Source organism: Serinus canaria, chromosome 17 (genome assembly GCF_022539315.1).
Source record: "Serinus canaria isolate serCan28SL12 chromosome 17, serCan2020, whole genome shotgun sequence".
NCBI lineage: Eukaryota > Metazoa > Chordata > Aves > Passeriformes > Fringillidae > Serinus > Serinus canaria.
Window position 1 is genome coordinate 9740093 of NC_066330.1, and position 26365 is coordinate 9766457.

The 26365-nt window shown below is 45.9% G+C and overlaps 1 protein-coding gene across 2 annotated transcripts in view; it reads right to left on the minus strand.

The window, feature by feature from the left end:
- Positions 1-26365, minus strand: part of PNPLA7 (patatin like phospholipase domain containing 7) — a 132212-nt gene that overhangs the window by 77448 nt on the left and 28399 nt on the right. For both annotated transcript variants that reach the window (XM_050980884.1, XM_018917841.3), the window contains exons 16-19: positions 22522-22599; positions 21493-21698; positions 15510-15641; positions 12664-12787 (exon numbers count right to left, since the gene is read on the minus strand). In XM_050980884.1, the coding sequence (XP_050836841.1) occupies positions 12664-12787; positions 15510-15641; positions 21493-21698; positions 22522-22599 (540 nt within the window). The remainder of the gene's footprint in view (positions 1-12663; positions 12788-15509; positions 15642-21492; positions 21699-22521; positions 22600-26365) is intronic.

The window sequence follows — 26365 nt, forward strand, 5'->3', positions numbered from 1 at the left end:
TGACAAAGCCATCCAAGAGCCAGGAAAAGCCTATTTCTTTACTGCTGTCTTTCCTCAATGCCACCCTGAAACATTTCCATTTTACTTCTGGAAGCTGAATACCAATGACCTTGAAATAACTGAGACTTCCTAAAAACTAAAAATAAAAGGGGTGAGAGCAGAGTGGGTGGGCCTTGAGCAACCTGAGGTGGTGAAAAGTGCCCATGACAGGGGTGGCAACAAGATGAAGTTGCAGGTCCCTTCCAACCCAAACTAGCCTGGGATTCTAGGGGCAGATCAGCACATTTGGGCCAAAAATGAGCATTGCTTTTCCATTATTTTAACTTTCTTAAACATATGTATGTTTGCTTGTGCTGTGTAAAGAGGAATGCCTGAATGGTTCAGGCTGGAAGGGAGCACTGGAGCTCATCCAGCCCCACCTCCCTGCTCAAGCAGTCACTCAGGGCTGTGTCCAGACAAGGAAAATCCACACCAGAGCACATCTACCTGAGCAGTGCCCAATTATTCCACCTAGAAACATCTATTTTATTGACAGTAGGAGTATAAAGAAGATGGTGACACAAAGAGAGTTATACAGAGATTTTCTCCTTTATGGAGAGAATCTGCCACCATATAAAACAATCTGGGGTGAAAAAAGCAAAATGCAGCTGCTGCCCAAATCCCCACCTGCCCCAGGCCTGCCACTGCCTCTTGTGCTGTGTGGAAATGCAGAAATGCAATTTCCTGCTGAAGTCTCTTCACATGGCAGTGACTTATCAACCCTGGAGACACAACCTTGAACTGCTCAGGAACAGCCTCGTGCTCCATTCTGGGAGTTCCAGCAGCAGACAAGGTTTTTTGGGCTTAAAATCCATACATCAGCCATTTCCAAAAGAATGGTTGTTGCTGTAGCAGCTGTAATTACTGAGGTTAAAACTCAACCAGAAAAATCCCTCCCTAAATGCAATTTACTCACTTTTTGATTTTTGATTTCAAATCAAAGTGAACATGACTTTGCATTTTTAATTTTCCACTAGAAAAATAAATAAATAATATATCAGCTTAGAGATTTTTGAGTTGTTTAGAGGTTGGGGGTTGATGGTTTTATTTGTCTGATTGATTTTTGGGGCTTTCTTTCAGGATTTTTTTCAAAGCTTATGTTGACAGCAAATTCCAACAGAACCAATTAATTCCTCACAGTACTATGGGCTCAGACACACAAAATGAGCACCAGATAATAATAATAATAATAATAATAATAATAATAATAATAATAATAATAATAATAATAATAATAATAATAATAATAATAATAATAATAATAATAATAATAATAATAATAATGCCTTGTGGAAAACACACAGCTCAGTGATCCCACTTCCACCAAGATCCCTCCTTGGAAGGCTCCATGCTCACAAAATGGATAATCCAGCCAACCAAAATATCTTGAGCTCAAATACTTGCCATTAATCCATAAAACTGAGATCAACTTGCCAATATTAACTTGAATTTCACCAGCACCAACTGCTCTGCATGGGAAACTGCACAGGGAAATTTAAAGCACCTTCATTTTGCAAGCCCCAGCCTTTGTTTTTGCCCAGGTTCCAGGGATGTTTTGTTCTGTCATCACATTTTAAACTAATTTTATAGAAGGGCAAAAAAAAAATCATCTTTGTACATACATTTATGGAGAAACAAACCCTCTAAAGGCTCCCCAAAGGGCTGTATAAGATGTTCTGGTTTATCTCCCTCCCCTACCACCAACTTTTTATCACAAGTTCTTGGCTCTGTAATTTACCTTCCTCCTCCTGAAAGCAGGTTAAGAGTTTCAGCTGTTAAAATAAAACCTTTCCTCTCAGCTCCTGACTGAGTTTAATTTGGATCAAGGAGAAAAACGCTCTAACTGTCCCAGATCCTTTGCCACAATTTCTGTGATATATGAGTGCATAAAACCAACTGTGCTCCAAGGGGCTCCTGAGCCTTTCAGAAAAGATGAAATTTGTAAATTTGTAGAAAAGGCAATTAAATTTTAACTTTAAACACAGCCACAGGGAGGGTTTTTGAGCTCCCAAGTGTAACTCTGTCTTCCTGACAGAGCAGAGGGCACAGGGAGACCTTTTCCAAACACCCAGATTTGTACCACCACCAGTCCCAGAGACCCCTGCAAGTGCTGACTGAAAATCCCAAGTGATTATAGAAATTGGACCTTGGACTGTTCTTACATATGGAAATCTTTGATATTTTCATTTAAATACACCCCAATGTTCCAGCATGGAAAATATCTGGGTCCCAGACACTGTACACAAGGAAATTCAAACTGTGCTCTCCCCTTGGGTATAATCATCTGAGTTCCCAATCTCGATATTTATTAATAGTCCCCATTATTCACTTATTAATTATCCCAGAGCAGCTGTGGCTGCCCTGGATCCCTGGCAGTGCCCAAGGCCAGGCTGGACAGGGCTGGGAGCAGCCTGGGACAGTGGGAGGTGTCCCTGCCATGGCAGGGGTGGCACTGGATGGGCTTTAAGGTCCCTTCCCACCCAAATAATTCTGGGATTCAATAAGTAATTAAATACTTCCTCTTCACTGGAGTGTGAGGGCTCTCATTTGGATCATCTGCAGGATGATTCTCAACTTTCACCACACTCTCCCCTCTTCACACCCTGTGGTTTTAGAGCCTTTTTTACACTGGTTCTAGACTTCCTGCACATGGAAATCTGCCAAACCCACTTGGTTTTGGCTATTTCCATCTCCTCTGGAGATCAAAAGCATTCTAACATGGAGTTGTAGCTCTCCCCTGAAAAATAACACTTTGTATATTTTAATAAACCATTTGCGATATCAGCTGTACAGAAATAAGGATATTTTTCTTCTTGCTTAGGAAAAACCAGAAGTCTCGTGCCATTTGAGTATTTAAAATCATTTCTGCCTTTCACCACGTTCAAATCCTTGCACTCCTCTGCCCAGTGAACCTTTGGAACAGGTTTTCTTGCTTTTCCAAGTTTGTAAAAGTACAAGACTCAGATCCAGCTTGAACTTCAAAATGAACAAAATCCACTTGTGATCAGAAGACTGTAGCATTATTTCCTTGGTCACAAAAAGAGAAATTTAACATTCTGATCACCCACCACAGCTGCAGCAAACAACACAAAACCACCTCCACGATAACATTAACAACCGAATGTTTCAAGAAATAGCATTATTATCTTTCAGATCTTGTTGAACCTGACTGGAGAGAATGTTTATTTATGTATTTGGTTTCATAATCACCCAAGGTTCTCTCTTGAGCTCCTTCCCAGACTTCCATTAGCATCACTCAACCTCACCAGCATGAGCACAGCATTTGCTCCAGTAAAAAAAGAACCAGTGGAATCTTTCCCACTTCTCCTCCAGCTCAGGCCAACAGAATCCTTCTCTTGCTTGAGGCAATTGTACCTCTCTGTTCTTCTCATGTCACATCCACTCCTCCTCCTCCTTCCTAACAAGCTTCTAAGTAAGTTCCAGCTCACTGCCCATTTCTGGGCTTCTCTCTCAGTTTCCCGCATTTGCCATCGTTGTTGCTCCTCTGTCCCTCCAAGAATCCTCTGCTTTTCCTGGAGTTCCCTCACTGCTGAGCCCACCACGTCCTCTGCTCTGCCTGGACTGGCTGCTCTTCTCTTTGCCTCCTCATTATCTGGTGTTGTTTGGCTTTTTCTCATGCAATAAACTCAGCAAGCCCACACTGCAGTGCTAATTTCACTTGGAACTCCATCTCTCTGAAATCCTGCTGTGCTTTGTTTTAGCAGCCCTACAAAAATGCTGAATATTCCCTCCACCACTCCCCTGTCTCCAAGGTCAACCCCCTGGCTCCTCATCCTCAAAATCCCTCTCAATCTCCAGCCCACCCTCAGAAATCTGTCAGCCATCACTGCCTTCACTTCCACTCCCTCTAATCTGGGGGAATGCACAGGGGCAGTGTCTCAAACGCTGGAATATTTGAATGGGAGAGCACAGAACCATTTCCAGTGTTACACACTCTGTGGTTCTTCTAACTGACCATGATATGGCCGTGGGTGAGGGCCCTCCTGCATTGCTGTGGTTCTGTTGTTCCAATAACAAAACAAATAAAAACACCCCAGACCCCCCAAAAAAGCCCCTAAAAATCCACCTGTGCTCTTTGTACTGTTCCAGTGAATTCTGATAGGGAGGGGTTTTCAGCAATCGAGTGGAAGGGGCAGAGGGGTAGAACTGGATGAGTTTTAAGGCCCTTTTAAAGCCAAACCAGTCTGGAATTTCATGATTCCCACACCTTTTCTTAGCTCAGTATCAAACAGTGACAAAACCAGGTTTTGCTGCCTCCATCCCATACGATGCACATGATTCACAACGCTGCCTTACAAGTTCTTGCTGAAGAAAAAGTGTTGCTGTACATCTTCTACGGGGAGGGGAAATGCAATTTATACTCTCATGACCTCTTTTGACTTCATTTCCAACAGCAATTCCTAACAGTTCTTCACAGCTTTCCAAATTACAAAGTTGGGAAGTGAAAACCAGCAAGTGGCAGATTCTGCCAGTTGCTCTAAGTACAAATTCCTTTCTGAGCTGCATTCAAGAAATCACTTTATTTGCTTAATTTTTGTGTGTGCACAGCCCCAGTGTGATGAGCACAGTTCTGCTGCTCAGGCTGCAGCGTCTCTGAGAATTCCTGGAGCAAGCTGGGGCTGGTGTAGGGCAGGCAATTTGCTGGCAGGAAAATGTTGCTTCTCCAGACAAATTTAACAAACTGTTGGGTGACTTTTCTCACAGTCAGCAGCCACTAAAAATGCAGATTATTTCCAAGTAGTTTCTTGTGGAGATTATTTGTTTTCAAGTGAGATTTCAAGCAGAACCAGTGCATGAGGAGACATGTCCAGTGCAAATGTTCTGAGCCACAGGCCTGTTCTCCTCAGCCTCCAGCCAGGAGCACATTAACACCACTGGCTCATCCCATCCCATCCATTTTGTAATACACTGTCTTCAGTTCCTCTTCATTACGGCCACTACTCCAACCAAGAATCTGTCATTCTCTCACACATCATATTTCTTCCTCTCCCATTGATTTTTCCTTGCTGCCAGCTCACAAAAAGCAGCAATCTCTCCTCATCACGGGAAACCTCCTCCAGGCCCTTGTGTAAGAGCACACAAGTGAAAGCACCAGGTACAAGGAGACCCTGAGAAGCAGGTCAGGACCCCAAGGATTATTAAATTGTGCAGCTTAAACTGTGTCTAGCTCTGGCCCCTCAGGTTGGGAAGGACCTTGAGGACCTGGAGGGCATCCAGAGGGGACAACGAGGCTGGAGAGGGGCTGGGAACAAAAACCCTGAGAGGAACCCCTGAGGGAGCTGGGGGTGCTCAGCCTGGAGAAAAGGAGACTCAGGGGTGCCCCCATCCCTCTCACAGCTCCTGAAAGGTGCCTGTGCTCAGCTGGGCTGGGCTCTGTCTGCAGCAGCACTGACAGAACCAGAGCTCACAGCCTCCAGCTGTGCCAAGGGAAATTCAGGTTGGATATCAGGAAAAAGTTTTTCCAGAAAGGTGATAAAGTTGTGGAATGGCTGCCCAGGGAGGGGTGGAGTCCCCATCCCTGGGTGTGTTTAACAAAGCCTGGATGTGGCACTGGGTGCCAGGGTTGAGTTGAGGTGTTGGGGCTGGGCTGGACTCGATGGTCTTGAAGGTCTCTTCCAACCTGGACATTCTGTGAAACTCTTCATTTTCCAAATTCTCCTCCAAGACAGTCACAACCAGTGTCTGGTAATGAGCCTGATCCTTGTATTGTCTTCTCTTCAGCACAGGCTTGGCTCCCACCAGGAGCATCAAGGGAGCAGGCAGGGCCTGTGCTCACAGGGACACAATTGGGTGGCACTGGGGAGCACAGACAGCCACCCCCCTCTGGAGAGCCCATCTGCCAGAACTCCTCCCTCCATCCTGAAACGCCCAGCCCAGCCCAGGCTCTACACAGAGCCACCAGCTCAGCCCAGGGTGCTGGGGAAGGGCCAGCCCAGAGGGGACACAAAGGACAGGGATGAAAGGACACACACCCAAGGAGGGATATGGAGAAGCAACACCAACACTGACATCTGCTGCCAGTTCGGGGGCTCTGGAGAAGGGACAGCTGTGAGGCAGCTGACAGGTAGCACACCTGTATCACAAGGCCAACACCAGCACTGGAAGAGCACAGAAGAGCCACCTGTGCATTGTCACAGCAGTGTCTGTCCAGCCCAGGGCAGGAGCTGCTGCTGCTGCAACTGAAGCTGGCGGCAACATCACCAATGTTACACGAGGGCAACCAATCACTACATGGAACATTGATTTTTTGGCTTGAACACGCTGCCCTCACGCCTTCTCCAGCTCATTTGCACCTGGAGCAGCATGGGATGCTCATCCCAACAGTGTTTGCTCCAGCCCCAGCTCAGAAGGACCTGAAATATCAACTTGTTTGTATCAGAAAAGGACAAAGGAGGAGACACTGCTGGAAGCACTGAATGAGTGGGAAGAGCAACCAGACAAACTGCAAATCGATGCTATTTGTGGGAGCAGTGCCAGTGGATGAACTCAGAACACCATGTACCCTTCAAAGTTGTTCTAACAACCACGTTCTGCAATCTCCTGTGTGCCAAGCTAACCCCGTGACTGAGGACATCCAGCCCTTTTGCTGTGTGCAAAGAAGAATCCAAACCTCCCTCTCTCCTTTTTTTAACAGATAAATGTATTAAAAAGCCATGAAAGGCTTACACACACTCATGCATGGAAGTCTTGTGTATCTGTACATGGCTATATGCAAGAGCAGATGTAAAATAAAGGTAAAAATGAAACAAGGCTGAGCTTGCTGTGCTTTGTAATTAGGGCAGATGGAGTCATCCCACAGGTTCTCCCCAAAGGACTGAGCCTGCACTTTGCAGCAGTGCAATGACAGTCCTGTTGCAGCTGTGAACATCATTAAGGAACAAAAAAAAAGGAAGATTAAAGCTAGGAAGGGAATTGGTAAAAGCCCAGCCTCCTGTATTTCAGTTTTACTCCTTGTACATGTGTGGCTATAGGAGAGATTTGAACTTTCATGCATGTTGTGCTGCCCTAAACCCAACATTACAGTCCAAACACCACCAAAAACCCTGTCAGAAGCCACCTGACACACCCACACCAAACACCCAACAAAACCATCACACTTCTCCAGGCTGTTGGAAGAGGATCTGCAAGTGCAGTGCCCTGGGCAGGCTGCTCCTCTTTGGGTGAATGATACGTGAACTTCCAGAACAGAAAAAGAGAGAACAACCCATGATGAGCTGCTCAGATACTTCCTAGAAGGGGGAGATCCAATTGCTTTCAACTCAGCTTCACACAAGAGCCCCAAAACTGGCTGGAACTTTTATCATGGACCCTTCCCACTGCTGACTCTTCCTCCAAAAATCCTTCCTGCCACCTCCACTGGACTCTGCTCCCACCACTCAGTGCCATCCAAGCATTCTGGTGGTGATGACAAGGATCACTTTTATCTCTCCCTCAGTGGCTTTTATTTAATGATGCTTGCAAAAAAAAAAAAAAAAAAGAGAAAAGAAAAAAAAAAGGTTCTATCAAGGAAAACAAAAATTTTCAATGGCCTTGTGCATTTTCCAGGGTTCAAGGGGGTGTCATTTTAGCCTTTGCTGTTCCCAGCCAGCCCAGTTCCATGTGGCATCCCTTAAAATGGAAGGGAGAAAGGGGAAGGAGGCAAGGGAAGTGAAAAACTGTCCTGCAGAGGATCAGGATGTGTATCAAGAGTGAGCTGATAGCTGCAATTACCAAAACAGAGTTCAGCTGGAAGCAGAAGGAGACACCCAATATACTAAGGAATGACAGTCCAATGCATGAAATCACCTGTCTGGAACCCAGCAGGTCACAATTCCATCACTATCTGTCATCAGAGCTCCCCATACTCTCAAAAAAATAACATGGTCCAGCACATAAAGCCCTCTGCCATTTGAGTTTAACAAAAACACTCTCAAGATGGGCTTGGAAATCAGGACACAGCCTCTCATTTCATTCTGACACTAATTCAGTGGTGCAAATGTGAACTCATTCCTCAGGCTCCCCCTGCCTCCCTCTGGGGCTGGCAAACACTGGGGTTTGCTGTTTGTGGGTTTCAGTGGATGGTTTGGATTTTTTGGCTTTGCTTTTGTTGGTTGTTTTAAACATGAGTTCACACCTAAGATGCTGCTAGGAAAATAATCATTTTTAGAAATATATTAGCAAGAGAGAGAGAGGAAAAGATAAAGAGAGAACAATCCCTTTCAGGACCATGTCTTCCATCTCTGTTCCTGAACCTCACCCACCACCAATTCCCTCAACTATAGTATGTGCACAGTGTGCCTGAGGGGCAATAATCTGAATCCACCTGAAATAGCTTGGTACTGTCTTACAGCTTCAGCAAATGCAGTAGTCATGGTTTGACAAAACCACAAAAATATAAGGAATTGGTAAAAAATGCACGTTTAAAAAAGGGAGAGCAAAGCAGCCTTAATGTGGAGGGTGCAGTGACATTCAGCTGGTTTGGAGCTGCCTGATAACATTAATACTGATAAAGAACAAAAGCCTGACAAGTGTAATCCTGATAGTTCCCTTTGTGTGATTCCTTTGAGGATTACACAGCAATTAAAGATTTCTAACAGTATGCCATTTCCAAAGGACAATGCTCCAATCCCCTGAGGAAATCATAAGCCATTTACAGATTCTTCTTGGCTTTCAACTTTTCAGAAAGAAAAACTGCCACGGACATTTAGCTGTCTTAATTAGATAAACAGCTTAACATCTGAAAATATTTAAAATGTTTTATTTCTAAGAATGTAAAAGATGATTTCCTGCCCAGCAGGACCAGTGTGCTGCAGCACTGGCAGCTGAGGGTTCTTCTCTGCAATTTCTCCCTGTGTTCCAAGAGTCAGTGCACAAATGCCTCTGCACTGGTTCAGCACTTTCTGCACTCAGCAGTCATGGTGTGCAGCCCTCCTGATAAGAGGGACTTTCTGGTTGCTAAAGAGAAGAGGAAAGGTGCTGAATTAATCAAAACATGGCTGCAGCTGCTCCCCTCTGCAGGTATTTTGGAAAGCTGACTGGTGTTGGATCAGACCCTGCACACAACAGAGTCCTGGGAGGGGTTACCAGTAAACCCAGCTTACACCACCTAAAAGCCCAGCTCTGGAAAGTACCTGGAGTTAACCCTGAGGCCCCTGAGACCTGTCTGGCACTCAGGCATCTCCCCAACACCACAATTATCCTTTAGAACTCAATGAAGACAAAATGTGGCCTTGCATAAAAACCTCATTGCATTGAAGGTTCCATCCCCTGCAGCTGTTTGAAGGGCACGGGCAGTGCACAAACAATTTCAATCCAGCAGCAGATTACTCTGAGGAATGGCTCTGATGGGTTTGTTGCCTTCTCCTCACCCACTGCTGTCCTCCCAGGAGTGCAAAAAGCAAAGAACAGCCACCTCAACACATGCTTGGAGTTGTGACCCTGAGCTCTGACAACCTGCCCTGCAGCTTGGAATAAACCAGGGGAGAATTGCCCCAGTCTCAGCAGCACTGCCAGGAACAAGAGACCCTCAGAGCCTGGGCCAACACCTGCTATTGACAGGCACAAAAATCCAATTAAAAGGAATCCACTCTCACACACAACAAAGTGCTAATGAGGTGAAGAGAACAAGAGTAAAAACTACAATTTCCAGTGCTTAATCAAGATCAAAACCAAAGTAGCAGCATCAAAAAAAGAACTGAGAGACTAAGATAAGCATTTTAAACAAGTAGCTGGGTGAAGAGAAGCCCTTCCACTCCATCAACACACAGATGTCTCCTCTGATCTCCTCTGGGATCACCCAGGGCATGGCAGAAATGATGATAATAATATAAGAAACATGACCCTTTAGCTGGTAGATAAAATTCACATTTCAACATTTTTCCCTAAGTGCATCTATAGCAATGGACCACCAAATTAAAAGATTTCCCCTAAATTAGTCAAAACTTAGTCTCTAGAAAGCAAGACTTATGTCAGCTGCGTTTCAACAGGGAGGGAATTATTTAACAGATTCATCATTGTCCTTTAAAAATTCCTTGGAAGTTTCTAAAGTGAGTTTTGCCCAAAAACAGTGATTGGAGTTGCCCATCAATAGCCAGTGTCCCTCCAAAAAGTCTCCCTGAGAGTCAGGATCCTTTTCCCCTGACAGAACTGTCCTTGTCAGCTCCTCAAGGAACTCCACAGGGAAGGAAACCTCAGTTTCTAATCTGCTCTTCTCCCCCTGCATTGACAGACCTCAGAAACAGATGCCATTGAGTCAGTGCAGGGAACAAAACAGTTTGAGCCACGAGTTGAGCCCCGGGAGCGCACGCACACGCTTGGAAATTACCATCCTGTCTGAAAGCCTTCATCCTGTGCTGCTTTGCTCCTGCAAGCAGCAATGGCAGAGCCTCATCTCTTATGCAAATGACACGTGGCATTTGGAAAGCTCTGACACAGAGGCAGTAAACAAAAAGCCATCAACTGCAAGACTCTCTGTTTGCTTGGTGCCCACAGTTGGGGTGACACGGGAGGGTCTTAGAGGCATTCAGGGAGGATCAAGCCACCAGCTCACCAAAAAACAAATTACCAACACCAACTGCTGCTTTCATCCCCTGCAAGCACCCAGAACCCCAATTATGTTAATGTCAGGGGAAAAAAAACCAACCCTTCAGCAGGTTTTTAAAGGTTTATAACAGATTCCACAGAAGGGGATAAACAAAACTTTTTAAAAGCAAAAATATCGCTTTGCTAATGCCCTCTGAAATAATGCTGGCATTCTTCACAGATCCTCCCCCATGTTTGCAAAAGGCAGCCAGAGCATGGAGACACTTCCAACAAATGGCAGAGTGAGTCAGTGGGGCTGGGAGCTGTGGGCAGGAAGGAGATGACAACGTCCACAGAGTCACTGAAGTCTCCAACGTGATTCACGATCCAAAACAGTGACTTGAGCTTTAGGCACAAACTGCACGGGTATTTCTGTAGCCCTGCCTGGGCACTCACTGCAAACAGGGCCCTGCTACAGCAAACACAGCCCAGTTCTTCCACCAACCCACCTCCTCCTTGCTGCCCAGAGAAACAGCTGGGCCAGCCTGGAAAAACCAGCACAGCCTTGCTCAGAAAGGTGGAGTTTAGGACATTTCATAGAACCACTGAATTGTAAAAAAGCTTGGGTGGGAAAGGACCTGAAGGCCCATCCAGTGCCACCCCTGCCATGGGCAGGGACACATTACACTGTCCCAGGGTGCTCCATCCAACCTGGTCTTGGGCACTTCCAGGGATCCAGGAGCAGCCACAGCTTCTCTGGGCACCCTGTGCCAGGGCCTGCCCACCCTCTGAGCACCATATGCTGCCCTGTCACTCAAAACTGCTCTCAAAGTAGAACAGGTCTGTTTTTAACCTGGGAACTCTGCAAAACTCCAGGAGCTTGACAGTGAAAAGCTGCAGAACACCACAGGCAGAGGAAAGCAGGAAAATGCCTGGATGTGACATTGACAATCCCCTCTTCACACACCGAAAGGCCTCACACCATTGTGATTAGTTACAAAAGATGTCAGCTTCAGTTCCTGTCAAACCATGTCATTTTACCTTTAATAAGTATCCCAAAGAAAGGAAAAAAAACAAATAAAAGTTGTGTTAGAAGCACATTCCAGCAGGGACCTGCTTCTCCAAACACAATCCCAAGCCAACACAACCCCTCAGCCAGAGCAGCACTGAGTGTGGGAAGAGATCCCTAAACCCTGTGCACATGGAAATATCAAATATGGGGCAAGCAGCAGCCCAGCCCAGACCTGTCTCTGCTGGGAGCACCACCAGAACCAAAATTTTGGATCAGCTTTCTAAGGGCTTTCTCAGACTCCTCTTTCCCCTTCATTCCTCTAAAAAGGAATTTCTTCCCATAGAATTAATCCCAATTCACATGGGAATGGGAGCTATGCTAATTTCAGAGCTATGCTAATTCTGCCTATAGACAGATACATTTTCAGTGCTTAGTTTTCAGCTCAGAAAGCAGCAACGGGCCTGAACAACAAGCTCAGAACTTCAGAAATCTTCTGATTTTAAATATAAAAATCAAACAAGCCACACATATTTATGACTCCTATTTCTGCTGTTAGGTCTGAGAAACAAAACTAGGTCTGAGAAAGAAAAAATGAACATAAGAGAGAAATTAAACATGGATAAATACTACAATTTTGAAATGAACAGTTGCTTTAATAGTTATGATAATCACACACTCCCTGAAAAACCTGAAAAAGCTTTGAAGTCAGCTCTGCTAACTCTGAGGAGGTTGGACTAGACACATCTGGGGTGGGCTCATCCAAACTGACTTCTCCTATGGCACTAAGTTTATTCAAATCCCCAGTTAGTGCACATTCCTGCAATTATTCCAGCCCCAATTTAACAGGCCGGAATGGGAAAGGGGAGGAAAGTAACCCATGGCACAGAGGAGCACTGGGCAGGACACAACCTTTTTTGGGTTTATCTTTCTTTTCAACCCCATTCGCCAACCGCTATAAAAACTTCCCAGGCTGAAAGGAGTTTCCCACATTTTCAACTTTGGAAGCCCTAAAGCTGCCCAAGGGATGGGAGCAGCACTGAGAGTGTTTGGCATGGAGCAAACCCCAATTCCCAGGGACAGGCCCCTCTCACCACTCCGATGAGGTCCCCCCGGCCGTACTCCCCGGTCAGGTGCTTCTTGCCGTCGTCCATGCGCAGCACGGAGCGCAGGCGGCCGTTCAGCACGATGTACGTGCAGTCAGACTTGTCCCCCTGCCTGCAGGGAGAGCAACCAACAACCAGCATCAAGGAATGGCACAGCCAGACTGCAATCAACAACCAGCATCAAGGATTGGCACAGCCAGACTGCAATCAACAACCAGCATCAAGGATTGGCACAGACAGACTGCAATCAACAACCAGCATCAAGGAATGGCACAGTCTGACTACAACCAACAACCAGCATCAAGGAATGGCACAGCCAGACTGCAACCAACAACCAGCATCAAGGATTGGCACAGCCAGACTGCAACCAACAACCAGCATCAAGGAATGGCGTCACATTTCTCTTCACAGAGAAAAGCAAGGCACAATTCTTCCCAAGAATATTTCTGGGTTTCACATTCTCTGAACCTCAGAGAAAGGGAAAACAATTCTTATCTCATTTGCTGTGCCTGTATTTGTGTCAAAGTAGAATGCAATGTGGAGACTGTTTACCCAGAGTGATGGTGTTTTGTTTCCTTGGCCTATCAGGGCTGTCCTAGGGTGATGTTATGATGCTTGTATCCCCATTCCTGTGTTCTGTTCATGCTGGATATTGTGTTCTGTGCCTTCAAGACTGGCTCTGGAGAGCAAATGTTTTGTTTTGGTTTTGTTATCAGCTGCTCCCCCACGGCTGGTGGGACACAGACATGGGGCAGTACCTAGTGCAGCTCTGGCTTTTTGCTTTGCTCTTGCTTCTGCTTTGCTCTTGCTTTTTGCTTCTGCTCATTAGTTAGTTTAGCTGAGCAGTCCGAATTTTTCCCTGGACTGTTTTTCCTTTCCCTTTTTTGGACCCACTCGAGCCTGATCCAGACTGGGACCTAGGAACACCCAGAGTTTGCACCTTGTGGCTGCAGCAGCTGCCCCAGTGCTGGAGGGACTGATAACAGAGCGACCACCCCAGGAGAGACTTTCTGAATTTGTCATCCTTTTCAGAGCAGTGACAGAGTGCTGTCACCTGGTATTGTTCATTTTGTGTCTTTGGAGGTGCTGTGCCTGTTAAATAAACAGGTTCTTTCCACTTTTCTCCAAGGAATCCTTCCTGAACCAGATGGGGGGAGAGGCTGTGTGGGTTTGCTTTCTGGAGAAGCCCCCTTGGGATGTTTTCTTCCAAATTTGCCCTAAATCAAGACAAAGGCCAAGTGTGTGTGTGTGTCTGTGTGTCTGTGTGTGTGTGTCTGTGTGTTGGGACTGTCAGCTGCCAGTCATGAGACTGCGCAGTTCAGTGCACTGGAGTGCTTGGCAAATTCAGTTTAGATGCAATGTAATATAGTGTAATATAATATAGAATAATATAGTAAAATAAAGTAATTAATTAGCCTTCTGATAAGATGGAGTCAGATGTATCATTTCTCCCCACACAGGGGTCATCCTGTCTGATAAAGGAATAGTCCCTGCTCAGCAAATGCATCTGGAGGTTTTGGATAAGTTTGTGGATTTTCTCTGCCTGGCTTGGAAGATGCAGGAAAGTGTTTAATTGATGTTTAATGAGCAAATGAGAAACGGAGCAGGAACTTGTTAAAAGGTGACTGGAAATGGGTTTAATGTGTAAATGTACAGGCTGTGCACAGATAGCTGAGATAAGGAGTGACAGGACAAGGGGGAATGGCATCAAACTGAAAGAGAGTAGGGTTAGGTGGGATCTTGGGAAGGAATTGTTCCCTGGCAGGGTGGGCAGGCCCTGGCACAGGGTGCCCAGAGCAGCTGTGGCTGCCTCTGGATCTCTGGCAGTGCCCTAGACCAGGCTGGACAGGGCTTGGAGCGGCCTGGGACAGTGGAAAGTGTCCCTGGATGAGCTTTAAGGTCCCTCCCAACCCAGGCCAGTCTGGGGTTCCATGCTAGGACTGGCAGGGCATGACCAGGGTGGGGCAGGCCCCAGGGGACACCACAGGCTCATGGCTGGCTACTCAGGAGCTCATTCCCACTGCAAGGTCAATGTGGATGTGCAGAGGAATTCTGCAGGTCAAAGACAAGACCCCCAGGTGGCTCCAGATTTGGTGCACACACCTTTGTCTACCAAAATTTTTTTGCTGGCACAATCAGGAGTGCTGGTGGGAATGTCATAATTCTGGTGGTAGAGTTAAAACAAATGCAAGGAATTCCAGAAGATTTTAACAAGATATTGACTGCTAGGAGTGTTTTGATGTACAGAGTAATCCAAAACTTAAATTGGCATTGGTGCTGCAGGTATGGTTATGAAAATTACAATTATACAGATCATGTTCTAATTAGACTGTTACTCTCCCACCACTGCAGCAACCACATAACAGCTCCATTGCATCCTAGTACATATCCATAAAACTAAGTTTTCCCAAGGTAACTTTTGCCCCTTAAACACAAAATTCCTATTTTCAATTTACTGCTGAATAAGCCTAAGTGAATTACCTTTGAGTTTTGCTGTTTGTTTCAGAAAGGTTGAAAACCTCTGAGCAATAGATCTTCATGCCCTCAACAGTGCAGAAACTACCACCAGAACATGGAACTGTGTCTTAATCAATGCTATCACTTAAACAGCTTGCCAAGACAACACAAAAGATGAGGAATAATATAAAATAATTTAGCAACATGTAGAGACAAGAGATTGAAGAAAGAAAATGATCTCAAAATAGGCAAACAAATAAACCCAATAGAATGGTTGATAAATACAGCCTGAGGTTCTCAATTTCCACATCCCCAAGGGAGCACAGCTCATGAAGCAGGAAAATTTCAACAAACACACAATTTTGTCCACATCTCACCTGTAAACAGCTCGTCCAGCCTCCACCTCCATCCAGTCCAGGGCGAAATCAATCTGCCTGACAAAGGGGGACATTCTCCTGACAACACTGTGGGCCACCCCCAGCACCACACTGGGCTGCTCCCTCATGATCCTGAGGAAAAACCAAAGAGTTACTGAGAGTCCCCACAACAGGAACAGCTGCCTACAGGCACCACACCCCAGTGCAGCTGGGCAGGAATTGCCAGGCCACCCCCAGCCCCAATGAAATGGCACTCAGAGCTGGCACTGTCCTAGGAGCAGGGTGCCAGTCCTGCTGTCTCCCAGAGCAGCAAGATGGACAGGAGCCATGTGAGCTCTTGTGTATGAGCCACCCTCCTCATTTCCCCCTCACACAGGTCTCTCCTGACTCAGGACAATGTTCATCCTGTCCTCAAGACCTTCCCTCCCTGCTGCTCTGCCCATCTCAGGCGCTTGCTTGTGGCTCAGTTTCCCCCACATATCACATCAGAATCTTTTTATATGTAAAGTCTGAGGTGCTTAAAAATAAAACACCTGCTCTGCATTTCAAACATTCCCTTTCCCTCTTGCAAGGACCACAAAGAGCTGAAATATCTTCTAATAAAACTCCCTATCTTCACACTGAATGTTTTTAGTCATGCTTAAAAGTCTCTAACAATAAAGACACCATGAAATTCAGTATGTTCCTCAAACTGAAAAACTGAAAAGGTTCTGCCAGGACAACCTCAAACTCCACTGTGAGGCCGAGCAAAAATCACTCTCACAGACACCTGGGAATTGCTCAGGAATGTCTAATTTCTCCTTCTTTTTAGACTGAAGATTACTTCACCCTGTCACTGTGGGAGTGAGCACTCAAATACCTCCTGAAGCACTCCCAGGGGTGAATGGATCACACACGTGTCAGGTTGTTCTGCCTCTTAGGGCAGCTCGTCTTCCCTGTGCAGCATCAAGGGCAGACTACTAAAAAACAGTTACTTCACCGAAAAGAAATAACATCTCACAAAGCAGTCAATTTGTGTCTGCAGCCCCAGCATGAGAAGGGCACACAGAAAGGTGAGGGAGCTGCATGACACCTTCTTATGGACAAGCAGAGTCCTCCAAGCCCCAATGTCCAGCCTGGCCTGGGGCACTGCCAGGGATCCAGGGGCAGCCCCAGCTGCTCTGGGCACCTGTGCCAAGGCCTGCTCACCCTGCCAGGGAACAATTCCTCATTCCCAATCTCCCATCCAGCCCTGCCCTCTGGCAATGGGAGCCATTCCCTGTGTCCTGGTACTCCAGACCCCTGTAAATTGTCTCTCCATGTTTCTTGCCAGCCCCTTCAGGCCCTGCAAGGCCACACTGAGGTCCCCCCAGAGCTTCTCCTCTCCAGGTGAACAATCCCAGCTGTGCCAGCCTCTCCTCCCAGCAGAGCTGCTCCATCTCTCTGATCCCCCTGGTGCCTCCTCTGGATCTCTGCAGCAGCTCCAGCTCCTCCCTGGGCTGGGCCAGGCCTGGGGCAGCTCTGCAGGTGGGCTCTCACCTGGGCACAGGGCACAGGGGCACAATCCCCCCTGCCCTGCTGCCCACGCTGGGCTCAGCCCAGGGCAGGGGCTCAGGGCTGGGGCAGCTCCAGCTCTCACCCCCAGCACCCCCAGGTCCCTCTCCAGGGCTGCTCCAGCTGCTCATCCCAGCCTGGGTTGGTCCTGGGGGTTCTCCTGACCCAGGGGCAGCTCCAGCACTCCTGGAACCTCCTGAGGTTCCTTGTTGAGTTTTCTGCATCCACGTTCCCTTCACAAGGAAGGTGCCAGACTGGTAAGAAAATCTCCTTTTTGTGCTCTCTGAGCACAAATCATGTCAGCTGTGTATCTAACCTCACCCCTAAATAACTGAGGAAGAGAGAAAGATACGGAAGGAGCACTGCCACTCCTTGTTCCCTACCTGGATTACAGCTCTTGTGGACCACTGCAACCCTGCAGAATCACAGAAAGCCCAAGCAGAGATCCACAGTCCAAGACTGACAACAAAAGCAGCCTCCCCAGGAGCTCTGCACTGCCTGGATGGGGCACAGAACCTGCCCTGAAGTCTCTCCAACACCAGAACTCTTCCTCATCAGTGCCACTGTTGCAGCCAGAGCCCCAGAGCTGCCAGGGACTGTGGGACAGTGCAGCACACAGGGAGCTTCCCATGGATATTGCTCTCCTCACCCAGAGCTCCAATTACTGCTTTTGCAATAATGAAGCCTAAAAGCCCTGAAAGAGCAGGGATCCACAGGCACATATCCCAATTTCATGTTGAATTCACCCCACTCACACACCTGCACTTGAATGTCTACATGGTAAATTAAACTGAACACAAAACACTTGCTCTTACATTTACAACACTTAAAGATCCAGCCAGCAAACACCATTACCAAAAAGCAGGACAGCTTTTCTCTCCTGATCCTCTTCTCTTGCTGTGATTTTTCCATGCCATCCCAAGCAAGATACCAACAGACACATGGAAAACACCCAGCCCTATCCCCCTTCTCAGCAGATTCAAAAGTTAAATAAAGCCCCTAAAAATCTTGCATGGTTTTACTCCACAAGCTTATTTAGCCCTCAGAGTCTCCTCCCACACAGGCTGTCTGCTGTCATCAATAAAAGCCACTTACTCTTTTCCTCCCTCATAATACATTTCTTAATACTTAATGCATTCAAAATGCAAACTAACAGGTTTCTTCTCTTTCCACCTGGAGTTCTCTCATGTCCCTCAGTTCCATGCAGCTTCTACAAGAGAATTACCACAGAAGGTAAGGCCCACCCTTAGGAGGAGAAGAGAAAAGAGTTTTTTTTTCCCATTATCAGCCCAGTTTCCTTCCTCTCACGTGGGCATTTACATCCCTGATCTTCTGTTTGGCACATGCCTGGTACTGGGAAATTAAAATCCAAAGCTCTGCACAACAGAGGTTTCTGGAGGGACTTTGAGGATTCTTTCCTAGAAAGCTCACCAAGTGTAAAAATAAGGGCTAAGCAGTTTCTGTGAAAGTCTGAAGCTTCTGCAGATATTCTTGGGGATGTGGCTGCAATGGGATTTTCAGCTTAGCTGGCAAGACCAAATAAAAATCAAAGCTTTCCTGCTTCTCTGGCAAGTGCATATGATTGAGCCTCCAAAGTGTGAAATTTACAGAAGCAGAAAATGTGAGAGAGCCACTGGTAGCACAGATCCTGATTTCATTCCCCCAGGAGATCCTGGTGACAACTTGATTCCCCTTTTCCAGGAGCTGCACGCCGAGAGCACTGCAGGCACATTCCATGGATCAGCCCTGGATCCACCACACCCCCAGCTGGTGCCACCCCTGGGCTTGCCCTGCATCCACAGCCAGCCATGTTCTCATGGCAGCAGCCCAAGAAAGGCTCCTGCCCTGCAGTGACATGGGAAGGATTTAATCCACCACTCAATTCTCCACCCTGGGCTCCTTCCATTGCTGTGCTCTTTGCCTCATGACAACCATGGACCACGTGCTTTCTGCTTCACCCTCGCATTAATTACTGAGAAAAAACAGAGTGTTCCAAGGCAGCACAGAGGAAAAGGAGAAACACATGTGACAGGAAAAGAAGAATGAAATTTTGGAGAATAACAGGAGTTCTTGTCAAATTTCACCTAGCCTGTAAGGTAAGAGAAAAATGAACAAATTAAGACAAAAATAATTCCTCTGAGATTCCAGGTAAAGGAGAATTCTGAACATTGTGGAACTATGAACACAGAATTTACACTAAAATGGTAAAAAGAACTACATTCTATTGTATTAAAAGTTTTTCTTTCTCTTAGAATTCAAAGCAAAAATGAACCAATAGAAGAAACCTGATGCTTTTCAAAGCCCTTCTCCAATGTCACTTTTAAATATGGGCCCAGGAGTCAGAAGTGCCATAAAGCCTGGGCTTCAGGACAAATTGTGAAGATGAAATGCTGGAATATCACAAAGCTTGTAAAATGTTGAGAACAGATAATAGACTTTAAAGGAGAAAAAAAAAATTTGGAAAGGACCCAAAAATAATGATGAGATGATACACTGATGGGTCTTGATCCCTGACTGGTAAGGGTTAATGGAAGCAGAAAGGTAAGCTGGAATTAACAGGAGTAATTCAGTCCTTGAGAGAGAAGAGAAATCTCAGGAAAATGAGCTTCAGTAAATGACAGAGAATCCAGCCCTGAGTAGAAAAAAAAAAAAAAAAAAAAAAAAACAAGGGGGAAAAAAAAAAAGAGGACTAGGTGGAATCTGCCTTACTGGCTGAGACAACATAATGAAATTTGAAGCCAGAAACAAGCAGGAAAACAACAGCAGGAAAAGACAGAGAGAAAAAGTGGCTGTTTAGGAGAAATAGCCTGGAACCACATGGAATGGCACAAGTGGGAAGCATCTCTCAGAAATTAGGCCAAAGAATTGACAACCACCTCAGAGCCTGGGAAAAACACAGCTCATCAACAAGCACCTGCTGAGCACAGCAGGTTCAGCTCCACAGCCACACAGCCCCTGCCTGGGATGGGAAAACCAAAATCCCACAGTGAGGATGCTGGGGTGGAGCTGGTGAGGAATAGAAACAACAACAATTATTTAGAAAGCAGGAAGCTGTGCAGAGATGGACATCGCAGGGGCCTACAAAACACAACCACCCCCCAGAAGTGCTCTGTGTAACTCAGGACTCATGGAACATTCCAGAAGCTGGAAAAGGAGATTAGGAAAGGAAATTGTGCATTAGACACAAATGATGTGTGTGAACTAATTCTAACTCTAAATTACAAGATCACAGGATAAATCAAGGGCATTAATCATTATTATTGGCAACAAGGCTAACCACAGCCATCATACTGCATTTTTAATTACCTATATTCCCTTTTCAGCATGAAGTCCCAAGTCAGGTGCTACTTCCAAGGTCCAGGAAGGAACCTGTCTTCCCCAGGGGAATTATTCCTTAATCTGCTCTATTAGTGAGCATTAAAACCCCACAGTTACACCCACAACAATCACTCATAACACACTCAACTCCCTGGCTCTGTCTGGGAACAGAACTGGGGAGATTTTCCAGCAAAAAGGAATAATTATTCCAAGACAAAGGGCCTGGCAAAGCAGCAATTAACCCACCAAAGTGCAGGCTCTGGGCAGACTTTTTAATTTGAATTATGAAGTATATGAAACTTGGGCCATAATTCCCACACCACTAGGTTAAGTGCTCTACAGGCCTTGAACAAAGATTTTTTTCTAAGGCATTTTATATTGCCATGTTCCCTGAATTGCTCCTTGCTGGAGTTAAACCACCTGACAGAGGGACCACAGCTCACCCACACACCTAAATCCACCCCATAAAAACATGGTTTGCTGTGGGATGCACCTGCAGCAGCACAGACATCCAACACTGGGATTAAAATCATGGCATCATTCCAGCTGGAAAAGACCTCCAAGATCACCAGGTCCAAGCTTTAACTGATACCTCCAGGCCCACTAAAGCACACCACAAAGTGCCACCCCTCAGGTGTTCACACATTTTTTGAACACCTCCAGGGACAGTGACTCCACACTGCCAGAGCAGCCTGTTGAGATGTCCAACCACTCCCCCAGTGAAGAAGTTTTTTCAAAAATCCAACCTGAACCTCCCCTGGCTATTCCCTCTCCTCCTGTCCCTGTTCCCTGGAGCGCAGCCCGACCCCGCCGGCTGTCCCCTCCTGTCAGGAGCTGTGCAGAGCCACAAGGGCCCCCTGAGCCTCCTTTGCTCCAGGCTGAGCCCCTTTCCAGCTCCCTCAGCCTCTCCTGGGGAATCCAGCCCCTTCCCTGGAATTTCTCCAGCCCTTCCATGTCCTTTTTGCAAGTGAGGAGCCCAAAATTAACCCCAAGATTTGATGAGTGGCCCCCCAGCAGCACCCAGCACAGGGCGACACTCACTCCCCTGGTCCTTTGTTCAAAAGAGTCATAAAAAACCTCTAAAAACTACTTTAAACCCCAGATACACATATGTTTGAATGGCAGAACTCACTCATAGAAATGGGACTTGGAGATGGAGAGGAAGCTGCAGTCTCTGTTGGCCTTGATGGTGAAGATCAGGGGCTCCCCAGTGAGCACAGCAAGCTGGCCCACCAGCTCCCCAGGGTGGGTGATGAAAAGGCAGGTGTCCTCCTCAGAGTCAATCTTCCTCTGGTACACATGGAGCATCCCAGAGACCACAAAGCAAACATTGACATCCTGGAGCAAATGGGAGGGGAAAACAAACGAAAATAAAAAAAGAGCTCAATAAAAATCCCCCACCCCAGATTTTAAAAGCAATTATCCCAGTGACAGAGCTATCATGACCAATCTGTTTCCCAGAAAGCTCCCCTATAGCTTTTGAACAATTAGGTGGTAAAATAAGACACAATAGTGAATTATTAAAAGCAGGGTATGAATATTTAAAACTAAGCAGGCACAATATTGAAAAATGCATTTCTCTTTGGGTGGTTATGAAAAATGAAGGCAGCATCTTGAGATATCAAGGAATAACAAGAGAATTGGGAGAGGAGGAGATAAAGGGGAATCACAGCTGCAGGATGAGGGCCATGGCAGGTCAGCAGAGCAGAGCCCAGCAGTGGAACTGGAGCTGCCCATCATCTGCTTTGCTTAAGCTCCTCTATTTACACAGGATTATCAGAAATGAAGCTTGTTATATCCTAAACACACTTTGCTATCAACAAGTAATGTTGGACTGGTTTTGTATGAGGGCTTTACTGCCACTGAGTGGCATCATCAAAGCCCAAAGTGCAGGTGTGGGAGAAGGTTTCCCAGTCCCCACAGCTCCTGAGGAAGGATGAAGGATGACTCCACAGCTTCCCATGAGGTCCATCAGAGCTGACAACACCCAGAGCCCCACCCTGGCTGTGCTGCAGCTTCAGTCCTGTGAGCAGGAAGATCCAGAGCTGGGGGGGGTTCAGCTCCAGAAGAGGTGGCTTGGGAGGGGACAGGTGGGAATGTTTTATTTGCCATGAATGTGTAGAAACACCTCCTGGAGAGGCACAGACCCAGCCAGACTCACCTGATCTCCCTGCCTGGACAGCACAGTGCCAGCAGTGACCTGATGCAATGTCACTTTGCCATTCAGCAATGCAGGATTCTGGAGAAGAAAGGGTTGGAGGTACAATTTACTGCTCTGTGCACAGGTAAAGGTCCCAGAATGTGAGGAACCACCCAAATAAAGTAAGAAGAACAGTTCAGACTACGTTACAAGTACTTGAAACTCTTTAAAATATGGCACCTATTTTTATCATTCTCTACCCACCCAATATTTCTTCCAGAAGATGAAAGAAGATATGATCCATTTGAATTGATCACACTTGGATTCTTAAGGATTTTCTATTCATCAATTTCCCCCCAGACTCTTTAAAGGGTCTTTAATGAAAAGAGATCTGTATCAGCATGAAAACCATGAAACATCAAGTTACTTGCAAAGAAGGTGAGACTAGAGGAGACTCTCTGTATCCTGGAGTACCTGGACAGGATAATCCAGCACTGGCTCTGTGCCAGGCCAGCCCTGGGCACCCAGCTCAGCTGTGCTGTACCTGCAGAGCACATTCTCACACACACTGTCCAACAAAAGCTTCCCCAAGCTCAGCTCCTGTGCTCAGGCACACAACAGTGGGAATTTCACTCCCAGCTGAAAAGCACATGGGAAGAAAGGGTCAAAGGGTCTTCCCAAAAGCCACCCTCAGTTTGGACCCCAATCCCTTGCAATGTCAAGGAGATGAGATGGCTGAACCTAAAATTTCCAAATACTGCTTTCACCACCACAACCATGAGTGTATAACAGACACCCAAACAAGAGAGAGTTTCCTTTCCATCTCAAGGAACTGCCCACACAATCTGGGGTCCTGTGTGCAGTCAGGATCAAACCCTAAAGCCTCAGGCCACCTTTGCTTGGGCATAACTTTCACTCAAACCAGCAAATCACAGTCACAGACTGGTTTGGTTTCAAAGGGACCTTAAAGTTCATCCAGTCCAGGGAGGGACTGCCCCAGGCTGCTGTCAAGCCCTGTCCAGCCTGGCCTGGGACACTTCCAGGGATCCAGGGGCAGCCACAGCTGCTCTGGGCACCCTGTGCCAGGGCCTCACCATGCTTCAAATAAAGAATTTCTTCCTAATATTTAATGTCAGCCTGCCCTCCTTCAGCTTAAAGCCATTCCTCCTTGTCCTGTCACTCCATGCCCACAGTCCCTCTCCAGCCTTCTTATAAATCTTTAGAAATTCAACGTTTTATCACCACCCTGAATGGGCTGGGGCAGAAAACAAGGCTCAGTTCTGAGTGCACAGGTCAGGCTGAAGAGAGGCAGCACAGCCCTGCCTCTCACAGCTTCCCTGGGTGCTTGGCTGGGCCCAGGCTCTGCCTCAGAGGCAGAAGCACTAAAAGCTGCACTCACAGAAGAACCAATCGAGCATAAGAGCAGAGCACAATGTGACCCCAGTCATCAACTCCATTCCAGCAGGAAGCCAGCACAGCAGAGGTGTAAACACTCCACCAGTGTAATTGTTCTGCCAGGCTGGAATATTTTGGGTCAAAAAGAAATAGTGCAAGTGAAATAATCACAATTATTCTTTACACTTACTGCTGATTTTCATCAAAAATAGTTTTATTAAAGCCAATCTGTTTCATGGGAACATATCCAATGCAGAGAACCTGACAAGCACCTGTCAAAATATTTCAGTTCAGCAATAGCAACTCAGCTAATTTCTATAATGTTTTTTCTATATTTAGACATTTATGGTTGTATAGTATTATCTATTCTTGAAGCCAAAGTTGTAACTCTGAAAGTTCCTCTCAGCAGGGGAATTCAGGCTCCCCCATGAGCTCTACTTAGCAAGAGCATTTTCAGGCTGCATCAGCTCAAAAAAAAAAAAAAATTGCTGCCAAGATTTTCTTCATGTCTAAGACTACTTAAGTAGTGGGATAGATTGCACTCAGAGCTGTGAAAGCCTCAGCATTGGAGATCTTTAAGAGCAGCTGAGCCAAAAACCTGCCAGAAATGACTTAGCAGTATCTGATTCTGCCTCAGGATGGGAGGGACTGAGTGACCTCCAGGCAGACCTTGGACTCCTCCTTGGCTGGGCAATCACTGCCCCAGGAAACAAGGAGAGAAATGACAAATGAAATCCATCCTGTCTCTCTCAAATGGGTGAGACCAGCAAACCCAAATTCAGCACTGCACAGCTACAGGGTTTAGGCTAAAACCTGCACTGAGCCCCCAGCCAGGAGCTTTTAGGGAAAATAAGGGAAATAATTACTCCAAAAAGCTCCATTTCCCAGCAAGTTACTGTCTTTGCAGGACTGTAATAAATGACTGCAGCAGGAAACTCAAAGTTGGTTACAATGGTAAATTTAAGAAGCAACAGAAGTTATTTCTGGGTAACAAATTAGCAGGGGTTTATGGTAGGAAATGAAAATATAAACCAGTTATAAACAATTTAAATAAAACAATAATTAACTGGGACAAATAATATTTTTGTCAAAGGAAACTCCCTTGTAACTCACAAAGAAGAGAAGCCCTGCAACACTGCTTAACCCTCCCCAAAGATAAAGCTGAAAACATTCAAAAACTGTAGGAAATTGCAAACCATTCAGGACAGAGATCCAAGGAATTCAAGTTACTTAAAACAACAGAAAAAAAGAAAATTTTAATTCTGAAGTCAGATGCCTAAAGGCTATTTGAAATAATGCCTGTCTTTCTAGAGACATTTACCCTCTCTCTCTGTCACATGGAAAAAAAAACAACCAACCAAACAACCAAAAAAACCCAAAGCTACCATCTGTCCTCAAAACATCTCCATTTTATTCACTCTGATTGGCTGCTCTGAAAAATTACAATTTAAAATGCTTCCATCTCATTTTTTTTTTTTTTAACAGAAGACCTCACAAGAACTCATTTTCTTTCATGTAAGCAGTACTGAACAGAAATATTTTGTACACAGGAAGATTCTTCTTGCCTTGCCTGTAGAAGAATCAACTTTTGTTTTGCTATATGGAAAAAAAATTGAGCTTTCAATTTCTGACATTTGGCCACATCTCACCAGATTCCAATTTGCTTGTGAAAAACTAAGGTGCTTGAAAATCCTACCTTATTTCACAGCATTTAGATCTTCATGTTACAAACTCTGCCTATTAGGTGCTGCATTTTAAGACCACTGTTGAAATCAATTTTATCTCTGAACTGCTACTTGGTAATTACTGAGAAATTTGTTCTAGACTAACAGCAAAGTGCTGTAATCAGGAGCTTCAGTAATCTTGGCATTTTTGCTTATGAACTGATAGTTGGATCGAGAACAGAACAGATGAAATCCTACTTTATTCCTTCTGCAACAATAATTTATTCTAAAATAGTCTGTAGCCTTTCATGAGGAGATAAATGCCCGAAAAATCCTGAAAATGAACACCATGAGGCAGGGAAGGCTCCTGCAGGCTGAGAGACCTCAGATCAGTGAGGATGTGGAACAGGCACCCCCAGTCTCACAACTGGGAGCTGAAAGACCCTGACAGGGATTTTGAAGCTGCAAGGGGAATAATTATGGAAGTCAGGAGAGAATGCTAAAATCTAGAAGTAAAATCTTTTCAGTTCTAGCAAGTGTTGTTTGGTGACAGCTCTGAAGGCAGGGGGAGGTGCAGCAGCTGTGCCCAGCCTCTGGCAGCAGCAGCAGACTGGAATTATTGCAGAACAGGCTGGAACAAACCAGGGATGTCTGTGGCTGACTGAGACAGATGCAGAGCTTTCCCAAACTGTCTGATGATCCACATGAGCAGACACACCTCTGTAATGAAATGCAGCTGGAATGATGAAAACAATTTTCAATCCTTCTTACACCACCAAGGGGCTCAGCAGGGGCTGAGCTCAGCA